Source organism: Mycteria americana, chromosome 7, assembly GCF_035582795.1.
Source record: "Mycteria americana isolate JAX WOST 10 ecotype Jacksonville Zoo and Gardens chromosome 7, USCA_MyAme_1.0, whole genome shotgun sequence".
Taxonomy (NCBI): domain Eukaryota; kingdom Metazoa; phylum Chordata; class Aves; order Ciconiiformes; family Ciconiidae; genus Mycteria; species Mycteria americana.
In genome coordinates, this window is record NC_134371.1 from 30,503,929 (window position 1) to 30,528,548 (window position 24,620).

The 24,620-nt window shown below is 47.4% G+C and overlaps 1 protein-coding gene across 3 annotated transcripts; it reads left to right on the forward strand.

Moving 5' to 3' along the window:
* The first annotated feature begins 1,061 nt into the window (after positions 1-1,061).
* Positions 1,062-23,377, forward strand: STK25 (serine/threonine kinase 25). Of its 3 annotated transcripts, none has more exons than XM_075507770.1 (12): positions 1,062-1,298; positions 2,303-2,429; positions 9,433-9,663; positions 10,875-10,931; positions 12,041-12,149; positions 13,501-13,658; positions 13,927-14,112; positions 14,329-14,474; positions 15,348-15,462; positions 15,752-15,823; positions 19,365-19,501; positions 21,184-23,377. In XM_075507770.1, the coding sequence occupies exons 2-12, from the start codon at positions 2,379-2,381 to the stop codon at positions 21,221-21,223; spliced, it is 1,302 nt and encodes a 433-aa protein (XP_075363885.1). In that variant the 5' UTR covers positions 1,062-1,298; positions 2,303-2,378; the 3' UTR covers positions 21,224-23,377. The 3 variants fall into 3 exon arrangements, with proteins under 3 accessions (XP_075363885.1, XP_075363886.1, XP_075363887.1); XM_075507771.1 differs by having other exon boundaries at positions 1,062-1,280; XM_075507772.1 differs by lacking the exon at positions 9,433-9,663.
* The last annotated feature ends 1,243 nt before the right edge of the window (positions 23,378-24,620 follow it).

Genomic DNA, 24,620 nt, shown 5'->3' on the forward strand with positions numbered 1-24,620 from the left:
AGGGCTGCTCGCTGCAGCCGACCCATCTGTCCATGCAACAATAGACATCACAAAGTTGTTCCTCTTGCTACAGCTCTTCACAAAAGCAGCACAAATTCATCATCAGAAGAAACAGCTTATGAAAAACATTTTGTGTGCAGGCAGCCATGCCAGCACTTGGTAAAAAGTTGTGTCTGTTCTCTTAGCTCTGGGGAAGAAAATTCAAGTCCAGTTTTAAAGCTGACTGGCAACAGAGGTTGTGAGAATTATTTCTTCCTTTGAAAAGGCGAATCAGTCACTGACATTAAAGCACGTGGAGAAAAAGCCAACCCCACAAAGCAAGACCTGGGAAACGGGCGATTAAAAAGCTCTCGTTCCCCCCGCGCCTCACCTCTCCTGCTCCCAGCGGGACGGCGCACCGCCCGGTTTGCTCTGCCGGGCTCACCTGCCCACGCCGGCGAGGGCCTGGCTCCCCGCAGCGGGGTGGGGGGCCCCGGCAGTCCCTTGGGGACCCCGGCCCCTCACCCTCACGGAGGGCAGCGGGCAGGAGAGGAGCTGCCACCGCGGCGGGCTGAGGACTGGACTGGACTGGCCTGGCCTGGCCGGTGGCATCCTATGCCCGGCAGGCTCCCGGGCACAGCCCCGTGAGGGCTGGCGAGAGGTGCTACCAGCCTGAGGGCAGACACCATGAAGCAGAAAGCGGAGCCGGGAGGACAAAGAGGCCTTTTCCCGCTCCTGCCCGCACTGGAGGGCAAAGGGGGTCGGGTCGGGTCAGGTCAGGTCAGGCCCGGCCCCGCCCCGCCCCGCCCCGCCCCGCCCCGCCCCGCCCGGCGGCCCAGCGCGGCCCCCACCCCGCTGGGAAGGCCCGGGCTGGTGCAGCCCCGCCTGCGCCGCGGGGTCCCCTGGGATGGGTAGTCTGCGCCCCCCCGCGCCGCCCGCGCCGCCCGCGCTGAAGGACTCTCCGTCCCAGCAGCCCCTGCGCTGGCGCCCCGCCCTCTTCCGCCGCGCCCCCGCCCGCGGCCTGCCGGGCCCTGTAGTCCACGGAGGCACCCCCGCGGCCGACTGGCGCCGCGCGGAACTACTACTCCCGGCAGGCAGCGCGGCGCGGCCTGGCCTCCGCCGCCCCGCGGCCTCCGCCGCGCCGTGTTGTTGCGCCCGGCGCAGGCCGCCTCCCCCCCGCCGCCGCGGCTGAGCTCGGTGTCCCACAGCAGCCCGGAGCGGCAGCGGCGTGTCGGCGGCTCTGCGTGCCAGGGCCCGGCATGGCACCGCACCGCCCTTCGCGCGGGGACCGTTGGCCGTAGGTGTGGTGGGCTGCCCGGGTAGGTGCGGCGGCGCCCGGGGCTGGGAGGGCCCCCGGGGGCTGTGCAGGGCGGAGATCCGCAACAGAGGGGCCCTGAGTGGGCTATGCGGGATGGGGGGGCCTGTGGAGGGGGCTGGTGTGGGGCGCTCTGAGGAGGCCATGATGGGGTGGGGGATCCTGGGGGACTGGGAGGAGGTGTGGGGGGACTGAGGTGTGAGGTAGGGTGAGGGGTCCCTGAGTGGGGCTGGGGGAGTGGGGGGAACCGTGGGGCCACCATGACAGGGGAACACCGAGTGGGGCTGTGGGGAGCTGAGGGTGTTGTGCAGGGGAGCACTGGGGTAGGGGGCTGTGGAGAGGGCTCGGCCGGGCCGGGCCGGGGTTGCCCTGGAGAGGGCTGGGCTGAGGGGCTGTGCTGGGTTGGGGCTCTTCTGTTGCTGGGGTGGAGGGGAGCCCTGTGGAGAGGGTTGCTGAGGAGCACGGGGTCTGGGGGCAGAACTGGGGAGCACTGGTGGGGGAGTGCCCAGGGATGGTCTAGGGTTGGAGTGCCCTGAGGAGGAAGAGGTGCACTGGGGAGCTGAGATTTGCAAGTGGTTGTACTGCGGAGAATGGGAGCGGAGGGTACCCTCAGTGAGAGGATTACTGGGGAGCAGTAGGGGGAAAGGGGTGTCTGAGGATAACGCTGTGGGCTGTGCTGGGGAAGATGCTGGGAGTGGCGATGACAGGATAGTGCTGTAGAGGCAACTATAATACTGGGGAGCACGATGAGGTGATGGTGGGGAAAATGGTGCCTCAGGCTTTCTCAGTGTATATCATTAAAGTGAGGTTCCTTGATACACCTGGAAGGCATGTCTGGAAAGAATTGAGAAATGGGGTTTGCAAGGAGGGGCTGGCATACTTAGAATGGGCTGGTAGGTTCAAGGAGCACTGCAAACTGAGGAGAAAAAAAGATGCAGGTAGCTCTTTTGGGGAATGAGCCAGGCTCTGAGAACCTTGAGTTAGAGCTGTTGTGTTCTTGCTTGTCAGTTGATCAGTGGATGAGAAAGCATCGCTTTCCCGCTGTGCTACAACGTCCCAGCCCTCCCTGATTTTGCAGAAGCAGATGTCTGACCATCCTGTAGGCATGGCTCACTTGAGAGAATTTGCCAGCCAGGTAAGTGGTGATTAAAAATTTGTTTTAAACTCTTGTATCAAGAGCAAACATTGTTACGTTTGCTCTTGAAATGAGTTTAAAACAAATCACCAGAAAATCACTTTTTCCCACTCTTTATCTCTCTTGCACACATCTCAGCGTACTCCTGTTAGCCAATTGATTTGTGTCTTATTCTGTAGTGGTGTTGGACTGACTGTGTTGGGTTGCCAGCCATATAGAAAGGGAATTCTTCGCTCAATATGGTGCCTGTCTCTGAGGTTAACTTTGCTCTTCTTAGGGAGACAGGAATAATTGAGTCTCTGAGTATTTTTGGGAGGGGAAGTCTAGAAATGGGAACAGAAAAGCTGTGTGTGCAGGCTATGCCAGACATACCTTACTGAAGTGTTCTTAACAGTAGCCTGAGACAAACGGTGCTTGTAATCTTAATGCATAAGAGGTAGTGATATTCGATACTGAGCGTTTAACTCTTCTAAGAGAGATATCAGCCTCAGTGGATGTGGTTAAATCCTGTTGTGATGACACTTTCATAAGAGGAATGTGGAAGGATGATGTCATGACTTGGGATTAAAAGCTAAACCATATTAATAGTATTGGCTTGAATCTTCTTTCTTCTGAATTTGGTTGTGAGGTGTGTTTGATTATTGGCAGATGTCAATACTGAATGTAAGTCTTGTTAAACCATGTTTTGTGAGAATTTTTGGCATTTTTCTGTTCTGCTTCTAGGTGTAGAATTATAATACTAAAAGCTTTAGTAGTTTGAGATGATGCTTTCTCCAAGCCTTTTCTGATTTAAAATTGATTTGCAATGCATCTTTGCATGCTGTATTTCACATAAACTGTTTCCCCAAAGTGTGTATGGAATTAAATGCAAATATAGTGCCTGAGGGAGTCATAGTACAGGGAGAGAAATAAAAGGAATAGGAAAGGATACTGTCTGGTTAGGGCTGAGAACTGAGTTCTCTAGCTACAGAGGAGGTTGCTCTGAAGCTTTTTGGTACACAACATTCACTAATGAAACTTATCAGAGTTCCAGGGGTCTCATCTCTGAATTTATTATGCAAATATAAGGTATTCTCAGATTGTGTCATCCCATGACTCTGTCTGGCCCTGGAATAGGAGAGCAGTCTGTGTTGTCCATTCCTCGGGTCTCTTCAGGAATCCTTGATGGGACCTCGTAATCTATGTAACTGAGACTTGCTGGAAGGGCAGTAGGAATTGGCCTGAAGTTCTGTTCACCAGAGTTTAGGGAGTGGTGGGAGGTGCTGTGAAAATCGAGAGACTAAGACTTGCATTGGGATGTCAGAGGCTTGACTTGTCTTTGATTCCTAGTTCTGTTGCTGATGTGCAGGGTTACCTTCCGCAAATCCCCAGGTTGCTTTACCTCTGTGCCTCCATTTCCCTGCCTCAGCTAGTTGGCGCTCTCTCTTTTCTTGGCTGCCTTTTGCTGTATACATACAGCACAGTGGGCCTCTGGTCTTTGTTGGGAGCTCTATCTGCTAGATGATGTATTTGCATGTCTGTGCTTAAAGCTCTGAGCTGAGCTCTGTTTCTAGTTTTGTTGTTCCTTATGTGACCTTGAAGAAGCCATTCAAGTTCTCTGGCTAAGTAATGCTTCACTCCCTTGAAGCAAAAGAATACTGTCTGTGAAGCAAGTTGAGAGTCTCAGACAAATTCGCATGTTTCAAAGTGTTGAACACAAACTTCCTGCTTGTCTATACTTCAGAAGTTCAAAACTGTCTCAGGTTTAGCAGTTGAAGAGAGCTGTGCACAAATTTCATGTAGACAGGGAAGCTTTCAAATGTTTCCACATACAAAGCTGATTTCCCCAAAGAGAACATAATGCCTGCTGCAGCCTGCTGTTGGTGGCCCCGAGGTTAGTGTGTAGCATGCAGTGTGGGTAAATGCTGGATGGGAAGTTGGGGAGGAGAGGAGGCAATGAAGGAAAGAAGGTCAGTAGCTGAGATTTATTGAAACCAACTTCCTCCTTCCACTGTGTTTGGCAGAGGAAAATGATGTATGTTTGTTTGGCTGGTTGGAAAGTTCCATATAAACCTTTGGAGGCTGCCAAACTCCCAGTGAGCTTCAGCTCTTAAAGTATTGTGGCCTTGACAATCTTTTTCTGTTACAGACTTCTCCCATATAGAACAGGGATTCTGATCCTGACCTGCCCCAGCCCAAGGAACTCTCACTTCCAAAAGGGTTTAAGCACCTCTCAGTGTTTTATGCAGCAGACGCAGGTGTGACTTTTGCTCACAATGCTGAATAAGACTCTTTTGAGAGTGAGATCCAGCCAGACACAGCCCAGAGAGAAGACCTTGAGCTGGTTCAAAGGATATTTGCTTCTGTTCCCAATATGCAGCTTATCTTTCCAGGTAGTAGCTTTGAAATGAGGGTAGATATTTACCCTTCTCTAGTTTCAAGGGCTGTAGATATCGTGTCTCTGCAGCTGGAGGTGGCAGACCTGCCAAACCCATTCTTTCCCTGTGAAGCAGCTTGTGTTACTGCCAGGCTTGTCTCTTAACACACTGCAATTCTTAATTCCTGGTGTCTGCAGTGAGTTGCTCTGTTTTAAAACATGGCATCATCAGTCGTGATGGCAAACACCCCCACACCTGTCATGACAGAGCATCCTTCTTTCCTGTGCTGTGAGATTAGATCCTGGAGAGCAGAAGTGGAGCACATTACTAGTAGATTGTCCTTATTCCTCTCATACTTATTCCCTCCCCTTCCTGCATGTACAACCAAGATAGTGCTTTGTGTGCTCTCCCCACAAAGCCTGTTCATGCCTGAGCCATCTCTAGTGTCTGACTGCTCTCAGTGGGGAGAAACAGCATGAGGCTTTTTGCTCCAGAACTGCTATGTAATTGACATTCAATCAAGCAAAAAGGTACAATGAGGTGACCATTCCTTAAAGGCTTTACGCATTGTAGTAGAACAAGGAGCAGCAGCTGGTCAGCTAGCTGTTCACACTCTGGCCTGGAGCTCCATTTTGTGGCCCTGGTGAGTTCTGTGAATGAGGAAGAAAATGGAAAGATCCCAAGCTGGTGAGCAGTTGCAAAGTTGACAGGTGCTAATAAGCTTCTTTGGGTTATCTATGCTCATTTATGCAGGTGTAAAGCATTTCATCTGGATTGTGTTACTTTCTACTAATGAAGTTTTTTGCGTGTGTTTGTAGCTGTGCAGCTCCAGAACATGAATTTGCAGCCAGGGTGGTTCTTTGACAACAAGACTGGTGCTGAGATCAATTTGTATTTAGAAAAGGGAAAGATGCTGCTTGTTACACCCCTCATTGCAGTGCTCTGCAGGTGCAAATTTATTTCAGGCTACACAGAATGTGTTCCTCTCTCCCTCGCTTCCCCCTGCTTGAGCCCCGCAAGTGTGGCAGTGTGCTTCTCTTCTGACGCAGCAGTGCACTTGCATAGTTCTCCGTTCCTGGCATAACTGCATTTGTTCTGCTGTCTGGTGAGGCTTGTATGCCCATCAATCTGAACATTTGCTCATCAGCTGTGAGTTACCATGTGGCTGCTGCAACAGGAATATTTTTAATAGACCAGAGCTTCTGAGCACATGTCCTGCAGGCTAGTGTAATTTTATCATGGGAATTCAGAATTGCTTCCAGAGAAATGCTACCTGGCAATGTCTGCTGTGGTGTCCACAGTGGTAGTTCACAAGGTGTTCCACTGGGCAGGCATTGGCCTGCTTGAATTGGGGATGGGCCTGTTTACTCCTCTGTGTTTAAAGAAAGTTAAGAAATTCATTAGCAGACTCTGGTCTGCAGCAGGCGTCCAGGAGACTGTAACCCTGGCTGGAATGACTCTCTGCCACTTTGCCCCATACTCGCTCACTAGGTTCTGGCTGTTGCTGGATATGACTTGTGTGATTTTGGCAACTCTGTCAAGGGGTGCACGTCCTCAGGCCCTCCATAGAGTCATACTCTTGCCCTGTCACCTGAAGCATTTCCAGATCAGTTTTTTAGTGACAGGTACTGGGAAAGTAAATTCAGTACCTACGAATGAAGTTTCCTGTTCCAACCTAGTGTGGTGGGCCTGCCTCTTCTGCCCAAGTTGTATTGTTGTCCTGAGTCCCTTGGGCAAAGTTTCTATGTGCTTGTCAGGAAGGTTTGTCTCCTTCACCGCCCCTACCTGCACTGCTTTGTTCCGCAGAAAACAGGATAAACCGACACTGAAGTGTGGAAGCTTGTTTACAAAGCTGTCCATGATTACAGGAGCCCGATACATAAAATGGTGGTTGTCCCAAAAGCTGCCTGCAGTAGCCGGTGCTCTTATGTTTAATGTCCTGTTCTTGAAGAGTCAGTCCTTGTCACCAAAACCAGGAATCAAACTCCTTAACACCAATGTAATATTAAGCAGGCATTCTTTATTACAGCGCCGGATGCACGGGGGATCATTCCACCTAGCGTGCATACCACAGGTTACATCAGCCGAAACTTATATTGTCCAATTACATACATATGCATCAAATTTCCCAGAATGATCATGCATATTCATTTTATTTCCCAGAACTAATTGTCATATTCGTGTGGTCATTACGCATGCGTCCTTGAGCTCTGAGGGTCTTCTGTGGGGGTCTCTGGTGGTCCTTGGTGGTCGTACAGGTGTGTCCTTTAGTTGACCCCTCTTCTGGACATGTGCAATCCCACCTTGCTTATGTAACCCATTTTCCTTCTTCATGGTGCATGGTCCCTAACAATGATTTGGAACCCTTAACACAAACCAATTATTCTAACCACCCTCAACTCTTTGTCAAGATGGGCTGGGGCTGTACTGGGAGCATAGCAGCATGTCTGTACTACTCCTTGTCCAGTTGTCTTTGGGCATAGTCGCATATCCATAGCCATAGGTGTACAAACACAATATTAAAGCATTGTCTAACCTGCTCCTATCTCTATGTTGCTTAGTTACAAAAGAACAAACTAATTATTTTGGTTACATCTGGTTACATCCTGATTCTTTGATGTGTCATGCCAGGCTGAGGAGCGGAGCAGTAACTTACACCTTGCCATTTCTTTTCTCATGGAAAAATTACTTACATGGGAGGGGAGGAAGGTTTTCTTGCAGGGTTGCTTCCCTGCAGGATTCATGTGGATAGTGTTTCCTTTACCAGCTGAGCCAGGTGCTTCTAGGACATGATCCTCTTTCTCTCCCTTCTCCCTGATGTGTGGAGTGGCTGATGTGGTGAGTGGCGTTTTTATGGTTGTGGTAGGTGACTGTGTAGGATAACGTCTGGGCCACCTTGCTGCCCCTTCCTGTAAGTTGGTCAAGAGGTGAAAACTGCTCCTGGTCTCTTGTGAGCCTGGACGAGCCAGGCTTTTCTCCCTGCACTGCGCTTGCCATTTTTGTGTTGTCTCCTGGCATTTCTCAAGCTCAAATCCTCTTCCTTTCCCCCTCCTCTCTCCAGTCCCTGTTATGTGTCTCCAGTTCCTTTCATCTCTGCATATCCCTTCCAGTCTGTTTCCATTGCATTTCTTCAAAGAACAGCCTATTTGGGTGTTGCTGTGGATGCACAAGGATATTTGGTTATCCTTCTGTATCTTGGACTGGAATGCATGTGGAAATCCTGTTGAGTGAGCTGACTGTAAAGCTCACTCTGGGCCTGGCTTACTCCATATAGCGATGCACTGGGCACAGAAGGCAAACAACCTGTAATGACTGGCTGGCTTAATCATTAAGCAGCACCTAGGGCTGCTCAGTGATGGCCTGCTGCTAGAACCTGGTGTTAGATGCAAAAATGCAGCTGCCTTGTTGTCAGATACTATCTCTGCCAGCTCAAGACCCTTGCAAGGGAGTGGTCCTTCTGAGTGATGTGTTGGAGGTGAGACTGAGAAGTTCTGGGTGTGGAAAACTCACCGTAATGGCTTGGCTGCTTCCTGTAGTTGAGGCCATGTTTTCCAGATTTTTTTTTTTTAAACTAGACTTATTTTTTAAAAAAGGCAGAAAAACTAATCACAAAGAGCCTTTTAGTAGTATGAAGCAGAGCAGGGGGGCTCCTGGTCTGCAGCTGGGCAGAATGAAATAGCATCAGAAAATGATTCTGATTTCTTCCCTTTCTCATCCATACTCATCTTAATAAAGAGTTAACTTTGAAGCTGCTGTTAAAGAGTATTTTTCCGATGATGATCATGTTAGTAGCTTCCCAGTTGATATGCTTACCTAATGAGGGAAATGCTATTTGCTTTTGCATCTGGGTGTGCCAGCCAGAGGAGAGGCTGTTCCAGAAAAGCAGGTCTGCAGATGGAATGTCCATTCAGCTCTCCTGTCTCCTCTGGGATAGGCAGGTGTCTGGCCTCCTTGCTCCTGACCTTCCAAAAGATGTGAGGCTCCCTCTGCAAACATCTGAAGAGAGCTGGGCTGGGTGCTGCCTGGAAGTTAGGCTGCAGCAGAGAAGACAGCTAATGTGAACTGGTATTTATATTACTGGAGTATTTCACCCTTGAAACAAGTAGGGAAGGGTGCAAATCTTTCAAATAATTCCAATCTTTGAATGCAGGAAGGCAGACGAGGAAAACATCCTTGTGAACTTCCTATGGCCTCTTGCTTGTGCCCATTTTCTCATCCAGATCTTCAAAAGAAGGCTGGTTCTGGTACATCTTGCCTGCCTTTTTATTCAAGTGTGAACAAGTGCTTGGTTGTGGAGCTGCTTTGGCACCAGTTTGGTGCCTGCAATTGAGCAGTCCTGTCCCAAAGGAGCTGATGCTTTCTGTAGAGATAGTTGCTGACATTCTCCTTCTGGGCTTCTCTCCCCTTCCTCTCCCACTATGGTCTGCAGGGGTGGAAAGCCTGCGTAAAAGGCTTCTTCAGTTCTTCTCTTCTTGGATGTGTTAAGTTTCTCAGGATGTGGAGACCTTTTAGGATATGTGAGTTTTGGGTCAATTAAACAACACAGTAGATGCATAGATAGGGAGATGAGCTGTCTGGGTATGCATGGTGCTCTGCAGGCTGCTGTGGGGCTTCATGGACTTTTCCCATCTCTGCTTTCTGTTTAGCACTCCAGGGTGGATCCTGAGGAGCTGTTCACCAAGCTGGAGCGGATCGGAAAAGGATCGTTTGGTGAAGTGTATAAAGGGATTGACAACCGCACCAAGGAGGTGGTTGCTATCAAGATCATTGATCTGGAGGAGGCTGAGGATGAAATTGAGGACATTCAGCAAGAGATTACGGTGCTCAGCCAGTGTGATAGTCCCTACATCACCCGGTACTATGGCTCCTACTTGAAGGTAGGACAAAGCCATGGCAATTCTCTTGCCAGCAGTTTGGGAATGGGGTGGACTTCTCTATGGGTGCTGCAGCTGATGGTGGCATACAGCACTGAAAGGTGCCCAACCTGTGAGTGTCAGTGTGGCAGCAGGAACAGCAGTGGCTCTGCTCACTGCATTTTTGTGGTCTTAATAGGAGGCTGGGCTTTAAGACACTTGCAAAGCACGTGGAAATGAGGTGCCTAGTACAGTCTGGTCCCAAGAGCAGGGCACTTCACTGGAGAGAAAATTATTTGTTGAAGAGGCTGACCTCTCCCCATTTTGACCCTTCTTGAGAGGAAGTTTGTGGAATAGTTTTCCAAAATGTCACAGTTTTAAGGTAGTACCGCTGAGGGCTTTATGCCTCTGGAAAGAAGAGGAGTTTGAAGCTGTACTTTGTGACCTTGTGGTCATCATTTCATCAGAAATGATTAAAACAACAGGACCTGAGTCTTTGCAGGAGTGCTGATACTGCTTCCATTGAGAAGAGGTTTAGGAATCCCCAGTGGAAGCTACTAGTAGTGATGACCAGTAGTGGCCTCTGCATGCTGGCTGCTGGAGGTGTATGTAACACTGGGTCTGTAGCAAACAGTTCTTGAGCTCTTTGCATCCTGGTTATTCCTTACGTATTTTTCAAAGGCCATAATGCATTTTTTCAGCCTTCTACTGAAAACACCAAGCAAGCTGTGGTTTCGTGGATCTGTTGCTTATCTCTTACCAGGACCCTGAGAACCTCAATCTGGAAATCTCTTCTCTTGAGGAGTAAGAAAGTGTCTTGCTGATCGTACCCTTCAAGCTGGCAGTCCTGTTAATGAGATCAAAGGCTGCAAAGCTCCCCTGTCATTGTCAAGAAGATGTGCTAGATCTGTTGGAGTGATGTTAAATGGCTGCAACCTGAGAATATGCTTATCTCAGTGGGCTGTGTAGTCTGGTGCCTGTAGGGGCACTAAGCTTGCTCAGATAAAACTGCAGACCGAGGGAAAGAAATGTACTGGGGGCAGGTCCACCGCTGTAATGCTGCATCAGCAGGAAAGAGGGACCTGGGAGCTCCCTCCTTGAGCCTCAGAGCTGCGGTGAGCAGCATGTCTTGGATTGTGTACAGGACTACTCGTGTCTTGCTGCCTCTGGGGTCTTTCACTTTTCTGCCTGCTTTTATTACTGCCTTTGCTCTTGATTTGTGCTCTTGTTTGCAGGGCACTAAGCTGTGGATAATCATGGAGTACCTAGGAGGAGGTTCAGCACTCGATTTGGTAAGTACGTGGTAAGCTCTGGACCATGAAGAACGTTGGCTGGAGCCTTGGTTTGTGAAATGCCTGTAAGCCAGACACTCACTTGCCACATACCATCTTTTTGACAGCCCTGTGCCTGAAGGGTAGGTAGTGCAGGACAGACATGCTGGTTATGCATATCCTCGGACAGAGGAACTGTTTGCACAGAGCTCAGCTGTCAAAGCACTGTTCTCCAGCATGCTCTGCTGCTTTACAATGGGAAAAGCCAGTGAACTGAAATGTGGCAGCAGCCAGTTGTTTTTGAGCAGCGCAAATCCATATTTCACCTAATCAAAGTTCTGTGCCTACAGAGAGTTTGTAGTATTGTTCATTGCTTGCCTGGCATCAAGCTTAGCAGGGACCTGGTCTATGATCAGGATTTCCAGGTGTTTGATAATACAAATTACATTTACAAGTTACCCCAGATTTTAAGGGAATACAAACGCAGAATAAACACATGGGCAAAGTTCTCCTGTGCTGTATTATGTCACAGGATTTTGCTTTTCTCCTTAGGACAATAAAGCCTGTTTTTCCAGAGCAGTAACTAATGTCATGTAGTGAAAACTGCTGAGCCTGCACTGACTTGGAGGAAGGGTGTGTGAGGGGGCTGTCATCAGCAGAAGTCATCTTAGTGTCAGAACCTCAATTATTGCACTGAGAAGGCAGGACTTGTTTAGGGGAGAACTGCTTGAAAGGAGAAGAGCTTTGATACAATACTCCACAGCCAGAGGGCAGAAATTGTCTCCGGGCTGTTGCAGTGGCTGAAATTCTGTTCTTGCATGCTAGCAGAGGGACTTGAACAAGAGAAACTGTTAAGATATTTTGTTCACCAATGTATTTCCAGGCCAAAGCGAGAGATGAGAATCCTGCTGTTTGTCTGGGAAGCCTTTAATAGACTAACAGAAAATCCCCCAAAGATTTTCCATTTAATGTTGCCAGATTCTGCTTGCAGAATGCGCACCAGGCATGCAGTAGGTGTTTTCTGCTGAATATGACCTGGTTGGCCAACGTTTCCCAGTAACAAACTGAGAGGCTGGAAAATCCAAGTCATCAGTCACCCTCCTTTAAGTCATCTTTCTGCCCTTTATCAGCTGAAGCCGGGACCCTTGGAGGAGACTTACATAGCTACTATCCTGAGAGAAATCCTAAAGGGCTTGGATTATCTACACTCTGAGAGGAAGATCCACAGGGACATCAAAGGTACGAGTGGATAGCTCAGCTCTCTTTCTTGTAAGGGATTGTTTACTTGTAATCAATCTTGTAATCAATCAACTTACCATCTTGTAAGGATGTTACTAACATATGATTTAGAAGTATTATACAACAATAATCTGAGAGGTTTCAAAGATTGTTTCTTAGTGCTGCTTTTCCTGTTGGGTTGCTTGTTTCTGAATCCGATGCTTGTCATTTTATTAGAACTCATGTTTTTCATGTCTTTAGAGTTTAGAGTAACAGTAAGGATCTGTAGCTCTTCTCTGGCATTTGTAGTTTGGACAGGCAGGGGGCTAAAGCAAAGGAGTCAATGAAAGGCACGCTCAAATTTTAGCGGACTCTCATTTTTTTCAAATGTCTAGAATGTTTTTCTAGACGTTTGCTTTACTGCTGGACTCCAAGGCCTGTGTATGCTGGTTTTCATGGTTATAACTTACTGTGAAGGTGAGCTGTCCTCACGCAGGGTTCACAGCCCTAGAAAATCAGGGCAGCTTGTGTCAGCTTAACCTGTTACTGATTTTTATAGTCATTGGCTGCATGCAGCATAGGGAGACCTGGCATCTGCCTCCCAAAGAGCAGTCTCACACTGAGCACGGAGCATCAAAGGACAGCAGGAGGGTGGGACGACAGTGCTGTGGAGACATGGCCAGTGTTGGATGCTAACTGCTCTGACCCTCTGCAGGAGGGGATGTGAGCAAGCAGAGCAGAGAAACCTCACGCAGGGAGATATGTAGAAAAGATTCCGTTGCGTATGTGAGACTACACATTTCTAGCACTGCAGGCCGTGCAGGACTGGTGGCCGCCAGCAGGGTGGGGAAATGCTGAAAGTTTGTAGGTAGGGTCTCTCTCAGAATTAGAAGTCCTACAAAAAAAACCCCATCCCAAAACCTGAGCAATGCCACTGTCTTAAGCTGAGTGAGTAGGAAGCACACGACCAGGACTTGTCAACTCTTTAGAAGGATCTGCTATTTAACCTGTGCTGAGTGCTGCTCTGAAAAAAAATCAAGACCATTTGAGGTATCTTGGGCCATGTTGCCCTCTCTTCTTTGTGTGGCCAGGAATCACATCTAGTTGATTGTGTGGCCCTTCACATCTACTCCTTGCTGCTACCCTAGAAATATTTCCCTTCTGATCCAGCCAAGTGTATGAACTTGTTCTGTGTTACCCAGCAGAGGTCAGAGCATGAGAATGAGTCTGAGGCTGGAAATCCGAACTGAGGGTTTTCACTGGGGCAAAAGAGGATGCCACAGGAGGTCCATTCTCAGTATTCAGTTCTGTGTGGGCTGAATATTTCTGATGATTCAGAAACCAGTGGACTTAATGTGACTTGTGTGAACAGCTGCCAATGTGCTACTTTCGGAACAAGGAGATGTGAAACTGGCTGACTTTGGAGTGGCTGGACAGTTGACAGACACACAAATCAAGAGAAACACCTTTGTTGGGACTCCATTCTGGATGGCACCAGAGGTCATCAAACAGTCTGCTTATGACTTCAAGGTGAGCTGGGAGCAGGAGGAGGATTGCTACTTGGTGCTATATAAGATGGTGCTAGGGTTAATACAGGGATTGGAAGTGCTGTTTGTTGCAAGAATGATACTTTCATGTTATGGTTCAGGGTCTGTTGGAGAAGTTTGTCTATTAGACATGAAATACCCTATCTGATTTTATGTGATCAGCCCTTTGGCTGTGCTAAAGTTGCATGCTTCCATGTTGCAGAATTGCTCCTTGGTGTCCTGTGCTGTCACTGTTCTTGCTCTTCTTTCAGGCAGACATCTGGTCCCTTGGAATTACAGCCATTGAACTAGCAAAGGGAGAGCCTCCAAATTCTGACTTGCATCCTATGAGGGTTCTCTTCCTGATCCCCAAAAATAACCCTCCAACACTTGAGGGTCACCACAGCAAGCCTTTCAAGGAGTTTGTGGAAGCCTGCCTCAATAAGGATCCTAGATTTGTGAGTATTGCTGTCCACCTGTGAATTTGGGTAAAGTATTGCAGAGGTCAAAGATTTATTTAGCAGGAAGACCTTTTGGTGCAAGGCTCCTGGAGAGAAGGAAGTACTGAGCTTGCAGAATGGACAGGCAAGCCTGGCAAGAATTGAAGTCAGTGTACTTGCATGTTTAGTGTATAGAGATGGTTAGATGTAGCATGCTTTCCTTATGTGCTCTAGAGGCCGACAGCTAAAGAGTTGCTAAAGCACAAGTTCATCACACGCTACACCAAGAAAACATCATTCCTAATGGAGCTGATAGATCGATTGAAGCGCTGGAAGTCAGAGGGCCATGGAGAAGATTCCAGTTCTGGCGATTCTGATATGTACGTACATGTTCTGCATGGAAAGGTGCCTCTGCTATACTCTGCATGCCCCGGGGCAGCCTACTGCAAGCAGCTCAGGTCCTTTTCCCCACCTGGGTTGGAGATCTTACAGTAGCTCAGGGAGCATCTGTTTGTGGGAGCAAGGTGACTGCTGCCTGAAGAAACAGGCTGTTACCTTAACCTGTGGAGCCTCTTTGCTGAGTGTAAGGAATTAGAAGTACTAACAAGAAACATCTAGCATGTGCATAACTAGTAAAACAAGGCTCTTGTTGCCTGTATTTTATGCCCATTCAGTTAAATACATTGCCTTTCAAAGAGCTACAGGCTTTAGTAACTGTGGCAACAGTTGTGTATGTGTGTTTGTGTATTCACGGGTAGAGAGCTTTGCTGCTGATGTGGAGGATAATGAGGCTATGAGCCTTGGGTGAGGAAAGGGCACTTTGTTGCCAGGCTGGTTTTGCAGAGCTTCTCTTCACCTGTAGTGGCAGTGACTCCAGTGACCAATGACACTGGGATGTTGGCTTGCAACACCTAAGCCTGGCCCCTCAAATTATGAGCTTGGATTGTCTTGAAATTCTCCTAAATTTAACTAGTACTTGAAACTGTCTTCAAGCTGGCTAGAGCAGAAAGGTGGTTGTGGTGATTTGGAAACATGATGTAGTACTTGTCTCAGATCTCTGTGGTGCTGTATATGGGCTGTAGAGACTGAAGTGGTTTCTCTTTAGGATTTTTTCTGGGATAGGGAGATGCCTGGAGCCCTGTGGTGATATGAAAATCAGGTGGGGGAGAGCTTGTGACTATGGGAATGCATGGGTAAAACACCTGGTGTATGGAGTTGAGTTTTTGTCTTGACCTCCTCGTTTTCATTTGCAGTGATGGAGACACAGAGGATGGAGACCAGGGTCCAATCTGGACATTCCCACCAACTATTCGCCCCAACTCCTTGAGTAAGCTGCACAAAGGAATGGCTCTTCATGGTTCCCAGAAGGTCTGTTTGCCATCTTCAGAAGTGGACTGAACTGACACAAGCTTTTGAGGGTCTTGCAGAAGCTACCAGTTACTCGTGTTCTGTCTAAAACTTACTTCAGTCTGGTATCAAGGGCTAGTGCCCCAGAGTTGCCTCTTCCACACCGTCAGGGTACTGCAGTCTGTAGCTTTCCTGACACTTGGGGGGGGGGCTGCCATCGAGGTGTTGTGAATTTACCAAAGGCTTAGTAGTTTGTGTGCCCAGGGAGCCTTTGCCTGTGCTTGTAACTTCTTCCCATGTTGCTTTCTAGCCTACTGAGCCCATCAAGAGGCAACCGCGGTCACAGTGTCTCTCCACGCTTGTTCACCCAGTTTTTGGGGAGGTGAGTAGAACCTTCTTGGTGTCTGCAGTGATTGGAAACAGAGAGATACCTGGCATGGATGGGAAGGATTTGGAGAAGGGAGGTGGGGTAAGGTACCTACTAGGGTTAAGGGACTATGAAGCATTTGTGCCTCTGTTCAGAGGTCTATACAGTATGTTAGGAAAGTGAGTATGTCCCTGGAGTGTCCTTTCCAATACACCTTTGTTCCTGGAAGCATAGCATTACTGTGTTGTCCTCTGGTGAGAATAAGGTAGAGGAGTACCTGTTTCTTATCTGTGTCTTAGGCTTGCTAATACCAAGGCAACTCTGGATTCTGATGTCCCTGGCTTCCGTGGCTGAAGTGCAGGTCCTGTTAGGGCAGGCAGGTATTTGAACTTGCCGTTCGCTGTGCATGTTCCCTCCCCTCATGCTATATGCTGCTGCCCACAGCAACGTCACTGAAGGGAATGTGGGTGGATTAGAGCAGGAGTTGGCTTTGCCAATTACTAGGCCATCTTCTTGATTTATAGATGCCTTCTGTTGCTAGCACGCTAAGGCTAAGGAGTTACCTACCATATGGCCTGTGGAAGGCAGGCAGAGAAAATGGGTTTGGAAAATCCACCCTGTTGCCCTGCCTTGTGTTCTGGGTGGGGATGTGGAGTTGAAGTAAAAGCTACCAGTAATGATGGGATAGTGTCTGTATCAGCAGAGAGATGAATTGTCTTTCCAGCTGCGTGATGTTTTAAGGGAGGAGAAGACGACGATAATCATAAGGGGGCTCCTGGCTTCAGCTGCTGTTTCCAGCAGGAGTGTGGGAAAGGAGGTTCTGCTTTGGAAGAAATGGCTTACACAGGCACTGCATGTCAGGGTTCTTTTCTTGGGGTGCTGGATCACAGAGACCCTTTCTCTGGTCCTGATGAGCTGCTCTCTTCTGGGTCCTGATGCTGTTCCAGGGGTGGCCCAGCAGAGAGCTGTGCTTTTTCAGGGATAGTCTCTGGACTCAACTCTCTTTTCTCAGGTCTAGTGCTGTGTGGAAAGAGGGTTTGCTGCAGGGCAGGAAGCAGAGGTTGTTCTGAAAAGCAGGCATGCAGTACTCTTGAGACAGCACTGCTTTGGAAATTGAGAGTTTAGGTAACTGGTCTGTTCTGTACTCTACTGGGCTTGACGTCCAGAAGTCAGAGTATGAGGCAGATGGTCTGGATCTTGTAGGCCTAGAGCTATGAGATAAAAATGGATAAAAATAATGTTGGCTTCTGATGCAGGCAGTTTGTTCCTGTAGTATAATCACTGACATGTGGTTCTCAGTCCTTTCTGTTTAGGAGCCTTCTGGGGGAGGGGGTGGTCAGAGCTGTGAGTTCTGCAAACCAATGAGTGCACCTTTGTGCTTCTCCTTACCAACCTTGCTGCACCAGTTTCAGGTGGGAAGTGGCTTCTTGGGCCTTTCACTTCTGCTAGTTTGACTCCCTTACCCTACATCTGCTGATCCTCCTTTCCTTTGATTAGACTTTCCTGCCGGCTCAGTGAAATCAGGTGCAGGGAAGGTTCTGGGCAGTCTCTGAAATAACCTGGCTTCTGTGCGCAGTAGCAGGGGCTTGGAAGAAAACTTTTCTCCAAGTAGGCAATCTGCTTCACTGCTGGTTGCACGTGTTGTTCTTTTCAGTTCTAGTTTCCTACCAGCAGCAGACTTTCTGCTTCTCACCGTTCTATTATTGCCTCTTAGACCTGCTAGGTTTTGATCACCTCTTTCCATAAAAGGGCTGAAGCTGGGCTTTGTGAATTGAAATCTTACTGAGATGCTGTCCCTAATCTTTTATATGCCTTCCCTGCATGTGTATTATTGGATGTTAATATTGAAAATGACCCATGGTGGGTCATTAACACAGATGTGGGCAACTGCAAATCTGGAAACCTGTCTGCCCGTTCTGGGGCAGGGAGGAAAGGTGAAGTATTTGGGTCTGGAGGGCCAAGCAGTGAATAAAAGGCAACCTGTAAGGCTTTGCACAGTACAGCTCTCTAACCCCCTGCTAACCTTCAGAAAGCTCTTCTGCAGTGGAAAGTGACAGGCTAACACGACTGCTCACATCACAGGCTGCTGGGCACACTAAAGGTCAGTGGCTTTGCATCAAAGGCTGATGATAAACTGGCAACTTATCTGTAGGACAGACTCGGTGTCTCATTTTGCTCTGAGGCAGGCAGTCTTTGATCAGGTAGATGTCAAATCAAATCCTTGGCTTTAGCATCACAACTATTTTTGGCCTAAGGAATCTGTACCTTTGATGTGTAATTGAGTTGCCCTCCATGCCCCCTGCCACTGAGTGAGGTGTGTGCAAGTTGCTCCCACAGCTGAGGCTTTGTGTGAGCAGTTACCCCACTGAAGAGGCAGCAGCTCTTTTTTGCTAGGAACCATTTGTTTCCAGTGGGGGACTTGGAGCACAGGGACTGCTCCAGCCGGGGATTAGCATTCGTGTTGTCCTCCTTTCTGGACCATGGAGAAAAGGTGAGCTCCAACAACGGGAAAGGCTGATCCTAGAATTGCAGGCAAAGAACTGTGAGGCTTATGTAAAGCCCTTTAATCAGCATAGCCTAATGGGAGCTTAATTGAACTGGACAGTGGTTAGCTGGCAGATATTGCGTGTTCAACAGAAGGTTTTGATTTCTGTTCAGCCCGTTGCGTGATGATGCGCACTAGGGAAGGGGCTGCTGCCTGAGCTGCTTGTGTAAAGGAGGTGGGGAAATGCTGCAGAAGATGTGACTGTGAGTTTTCCAATGACAGACTCATTCGGGCTCAGCATCAGTGACCCCTCAGGAGTTCCTTAATGACAGAGGTTTAGCTTTTTCAAATTAATAACTGGAACCATGTGCAAGTAGACTTGTGGCTGGTGAGGCCTAGTCGGAGTGTGCTAACGATAGGTGCAAACTGAGGCTTTTCATCTAGGTCAGATGCTGCACTTGGAGGTCTTGGTGTGTGGGCTTCATTCCCCTGTACCCCTGGGGATAGCTCTCTTGGGGAGGAGTGTTGGAGGCCAAGTGGCTCAGGAGCTGTAGCGCAGCAGTAGCCTCCCTCAGCTTCCCAGTCACTAGAAGCAACTCAAACTTTTTTGTGGTTATTAAAAGCAGTGATGACTAACTCACTCCTGGTGTTAAGATATTTTCTGCCCTACCTGTCTGCAAGCCTTTGTGTAGGTCTGGGTGCTAAGCTGTCATTAGCAGCAAAGGTGACAGTACTGGTTCAGATACAGCTGGAGTTCTTTGTTCTGTTACTACTTACGAGTTTTCAGGGCTGTTGATCCATTTCTAATATCATTTAGTTTGTTTAAGAGTACATCAGGCCTGTTTGTTAAGAACTTCGATTGCTATTAGCGCCTGGAGGAAAGTCTGAACTCCAGACAATGGAATTCCATTTTCCTGACCTTTTTAATTTTTTTAAGAAGAATGTGGGTGCCCTCCTGTATCCTTGTGGAGTCATACTAAAAGGGAAAGGGATTTAATGTCTGTACTGCACTGCTTGACCAGTGCTTTCTGCAATGCAATAAGGAACTAACGCACTGTTTCTCGGTTGCAGCTTAAAGATAAGCACAAGCAGACTGGAGGCAATGTGGGAGCTATGGAGGAGCTGGAGAATGCCTTTAGCTTGGCTGAGGAGTCCTGTCCAGGCATCTCTGACAAACTGATAGCACACATGGTGGAGCGGGTACAAAGGTAAGTGTCCTCTATAGTGCGAGCTGGGGTGGAGTTGGTAGTGAATGGAACCATTGTCATACTCCATAGCTATGGTAAAGGTTGGTGCTGGGCAGTCAAGACACCCAAAAAGTGAATATTGATGACAGCTGACCTAATAGTCTGTAAGTCAGTCATTTCTTTTAACTGCTTTTCATTTAATGGAAGCAGTTCTTCTTGCCTCAGAAGTCCTTTCTTACACTGAACGGGTTTCTGTAGTGTAGATGAATGTTGCAGAGCACAGAAAAATGCTGCTATTCCCCTTCATCTTGCATATACATATATATATATATAAAAAAAAAATATATATATACATACATATATATATATATATATATATATATATATATAAAATATATATATATACATATATATGAGAGGTCCTGCTAGTCCTATTACCCAGGTAGCAAGAACTATGCAACTAAGCGGGATCGCTTCTGGAGTAGTATCTGTTTCATTGCAAGGAATGTGCTTTACAGCACTATGTGCAGCCAGTCACTCTGCTTCCCAGCTTCAGGTAGTGGGAAATTATTTTTCCTGAAGTGAATTACTTATTAAATAAGTGAAGGAGTACAGTCTGGTAGAATTAAGTTCTTTGCTGCTCAGCAGGTGCTGCATCAAACTTGCCTCCACTACTGGCACCAAGTTCAGTCACATCCATGTAGTGCAGGCAACAATGTCAGATCCTGATAACAGGTTTATCAGGCTTTATTTAACATTAATTTGGATTTTCTCCCTTTCACAGCAGGCTGTCCTAAATCTCAGCCTTTCCTCACTAGCTGAGAAACGACATTTGGCCCCACACTGGTCAGAAGGCTGGAAGAAAATTATTTTGCTACATGTGTGACCAAAGGAGCCATTCTGTGCTCTAGTTGCTAATGTAAATACAACCCAAGGTTTAGTCTTTACACCATTGAACTTGGGCTTTCTAAGCATTTGTTTCTGATGGGTTTAAGGTGGCATAGTTTGTGCCTTGTAGCTCAAGTATCTGTTGGATGCTGTCAAGCAAAGAGCCTTAGATATTAAGGACTGAAAATACTGGCCATCTTTGAGGGCTTCTGTTACCAAGTCATTCAAGCTTTCAAGCAAATATGCTATGGGTCTGTTTAGATCCCTTATCTAATAATCACTTAAAGCCAGAAGAGAACACTCTTGTCTTTTCTGGCTGACTCAGAGAGGTCATAGAAAGTGTCCTGGTGATGCCTGCAAAAACTTTAGCCTCTAGCTGAGCAGGAGGTACTCGCAGATATGCATTGGGTGACTCTGCAGGGCAGCTGCTTTAGGTTCATGTCTATCAGCCTAGAAATAGCACTACTGGACAGTGCGTAAGCACAAGACACTGTTTTTTTTTGAGGTTTGCAAAACCTCAGAGACCCTGGTTGGTTTCTTACTGTAAAACACTAGTGCTCAAAATTTATTAGCCTAAAATTGAATCTTAAAAGCATGAAAAAAGTGCTGCCTTGGCTTTTTGTTAAATTGCTGTTTTTTTCTTTCAAGACTTCTTTATCTAGAAAACTGGTAGTGGCAATGGGAGTGGGGACAAACATATCCAGACTTACCTCTTCATCTGCAGACATGGTGGCTGGTGCAGCGCGTGTGGGCTTCCAGGTGAGGGCTTGAAATGGACAGTAGTGACCAGTTCCACCCATTATTCTTTCTTGCAGGTTTTCACACAGTCGGAACCACCTGACCTCTGCCCGCTGACACCTACATTCCCTGCTGCTGTTTTGAGGGGGGAAGGATTTTTTTCCAGCATCGTAAGAACTACATCTCTAATCCAGACCACCATCTGCTGTTGGATGTAACATTGTGTTACGGACTCCAGGACATTTCAGAGCCTTCATGTTACACGTGTTTCCATGATAACCCAGGGTGGGGTTTGCAATGCAAGTACAATTTAGGCCTTTTTCAGAACCCAGGATGGGTGGTCTAACTGTTTTTACAATGTAATCAATGCAGTTTTTAATTGTTTCCCTATGGATGTATCCATTTTGGCTTAGTTTGATTCACAGCTTGTTATTGGTAAATGCCTGGCTGCTGGAAAAGAGGGAAATTCTCTTCCATTGAGATGTGTTTCAAAGGCAAGTCTGATGGGTTTAGCCTCCTGCCTTTCCTAAAGAAGTGTTTGTGAGCAGTAGTGTGTGAGTGCAGGTATATTTGGAAGCTCTCCAGGCATTACGGCCCCTGGGAAAGTTAGAGCAGCTCTCCAGTTGTTCTGGAGGATTGCTTCAACTCCTTCACACATAGTAACGAAAAGCTTTCAAGTATAGCAGCAGCTGAGCTAATATGCTGCTGCTCTTTCCCAGCTTGTCATTTCACAGAAGGATGGGTTTGCTGACTGTACTTTTTTGGGCTCTGGGATGTCATTTTGTATTAGGCCTTGGTTCATCTAATTCAGGCAACAAGTAGAACTTGCCTTGGGTCTCCAGGGACTGGAAGGCAAAGTGGTTGCATTTGGTTTGGGAGCTGGTGGAGTTCCTTTCCTTGGTGCTTTCTGCAACTGAAGCAACTAGATACGCAGGTTTGACAGTCCTAGTCTCTAAGCTGAGTAGACACCTACTGTGGGTGCCCAAATGTTGCAGAAGGATTAAAAAAGGGGGCGGGGAGAACACAACAGCCAAAGGCACTGACAGGGCTTCAGTTCAAAAGGCAGATCAACATTGTGTAGCAGTTGTTGAGGTAAGAAACCTGTCCTCTACAGAAAGATACAAATTGGATGGCTAGCAGCAATGGTATCCACATGGTGTGACTGGGCGTTCACAAAAAGCCGCTCTAGGCCTCCATCTTCTCAACTTTCCCTTTCTGGCTCTTCTTTCAGCCTGGGATCTAAACTTGCTGAAGCTAGGGCTCTGCTCCAATTGGCAAGCTGTGGTGGTGTTTACTAGCAGAGAAATCAAAGCATCTACTGCCGTATTGGCTGCTTAACATATTGCAGTGGAGCCATCCCCAACTAGCTTTTCTTTCTGTATAATACTAGTTTATAAAGCAAATCTTTAATTCAGGTAAATGCACAGATCTTAAATCTATACTTTAAAGGTCTAGAAAAATAGACTTAGGAAAATAACTTCTGATCCCTAATAAGATCTGCTCTCTAATTGTAAAGATATTCCCATTAAGTCAGCAAGACCTTAGATATCCAGATCTTTCTGTCTGGGTGTTTGTGTCTGAATGATGTGGCTCACCCCAAGGCCACTGAGAACAAAAGCTGTAGCTGTTCAGCATTTTTTTTAAAAGATAGGCCACTTCGCTAGTAACAAGGCTTGATTTTTGGTACTTTGATTCAGACCTGCAGATTGCAACTGCTGGGATAAAAGTAGCTGAAAAGGACCATACATTCCCCCATCCTAGTGTGTGGTGTTCACTTTAGCTTATGACTATCCTTTACTCTTCCTCTCTGACGGATAAATACAGGTTCAGCAAACACCATGAACTCGTCCAGTAGAGAAGAAGTGCTGCTGTTTGATCTTGCTGGAGATCTGCTGCAGAGTGATGTCTCTCTGTGGTGAGAGCTGTCTTGGAGCCTGCATTTATGAAGAACGGAACAAACCCATTTTTTTCCTCCTGCAAAGGAGTTCATTACTGTATAGACAGGAAACTTACAGAGGTGGAAGGCAGAGGCTGCAGTCCAGCAGAAGGGCAGCTGAAGGGCTCCTGCTGCTTTTAAAGTTGCTGTTCATGACAGTAGCAAATCGTGTCAATAAGGTACCTTGTATTACTACTCACATGCACTGCAGTGTAATGAGTAAACTTTTTAAAGGGAAACAGTCCCCACAAACTTCATCCAGTATTCAAAGCAACAATGGTTTTGGTTTTTAAAAACCTTGAAAGGGATCTGCCACTTTCAATAAAGTAACAAAACAAATGAGGCAGGTGTAACTTTGTATTACTAGGGAAAAAGTATTTGTTCAAGCTGCTTTTCTTCTTGGTCTTCCCCTGCATCTTCCTGCCTCATGTAGATCTAACCGCGAGACAGACCCGTTTAAGTACTTTGCGTGCAAGGAGGGAATACAGTGAAAGGCACATGACATTAGTCCTTTCTGCTGATATACACTGGGGGTAAGGGAAATACACTGTTTGTAAAAGTGTAGCTGTGCTCTGGAGAATGCTTCAGTTTTTGCTGGAGTCTGTTTATTGCTCTGCAGTATTTAGGCTCGAGTTTGACTGTAAAAGCTGACAATAGGATATCTCTGCCTTCATCTTTCTCCCTTTGCAGTTGTGAGGGTGACCAAGCAGTGGCACAGGCTGCCCAGAGAGGCTGTGGAGTCTCCATTCTTGGAGATAATCAAAAGCTGTCCAGACACAGCTCTGGGTAGCCCTACTTGGGCAGGGGGGGTTGGACCAGATGATCTCCTGAGGTCCTTGCCAATTGCAACCACACTGCAAGTGTGTGACCTCAGTTACACTTTGGAGATGCCACTTGAAGCATGTTTAAAACCTTGCGTATGTCTGTCCTTCCCAAGCAGAAACACAAAGGTGAAGGTTACAGCTGGTTCTGTGATCAAGCTGTGCAGTACTGTGTCAGCTATTTTCTCCTTGGAGCCAAAAAGAGAGACTGACAAAGGTACTTCTGACTGTGCTTTTTTGGGAATTTTGTTAAATGCCATGTGCTTGCACTCACCTCTGCTCAACAGACTGGTGACAGGACAGCGGTGATGGTGCAGCCTTTCTCATCTGTACTTGAAGTGGGGAAGGGTAGTTTTAGTGCAGCACTTTGGGGACAAGCCAGAAGGTGAGCACGCAGAGCTATGCAGATGGGTGCAGCTTGTATTTTGCGTGGGTGACTGAAAATCTTGCCTTACAAAATGAAAGCTCTGACAATTAACGTTCCCCCAACTGTCAGACTCTCTAAACCTTCACAACGGAGTACTTCACTGCATGTGAGCCATGCTCCACTTGTACCCAAGCGGTATGAGCGCAGCTGGACACTCATTGCCTTGTGTATGTGCACGTTGCTGACACTTCAGCAGAGATAAAGTGGTGGTGATGCAGCCAGTATGAAAGAAGGAGGTGAATTATCTGGTGTAATGGGAGTCGCTCTTGTAAACAGGGGAGATAAAGGGAGCAGTTGCCAGAACAGCTCCAGTAAGATGTATTAAACATG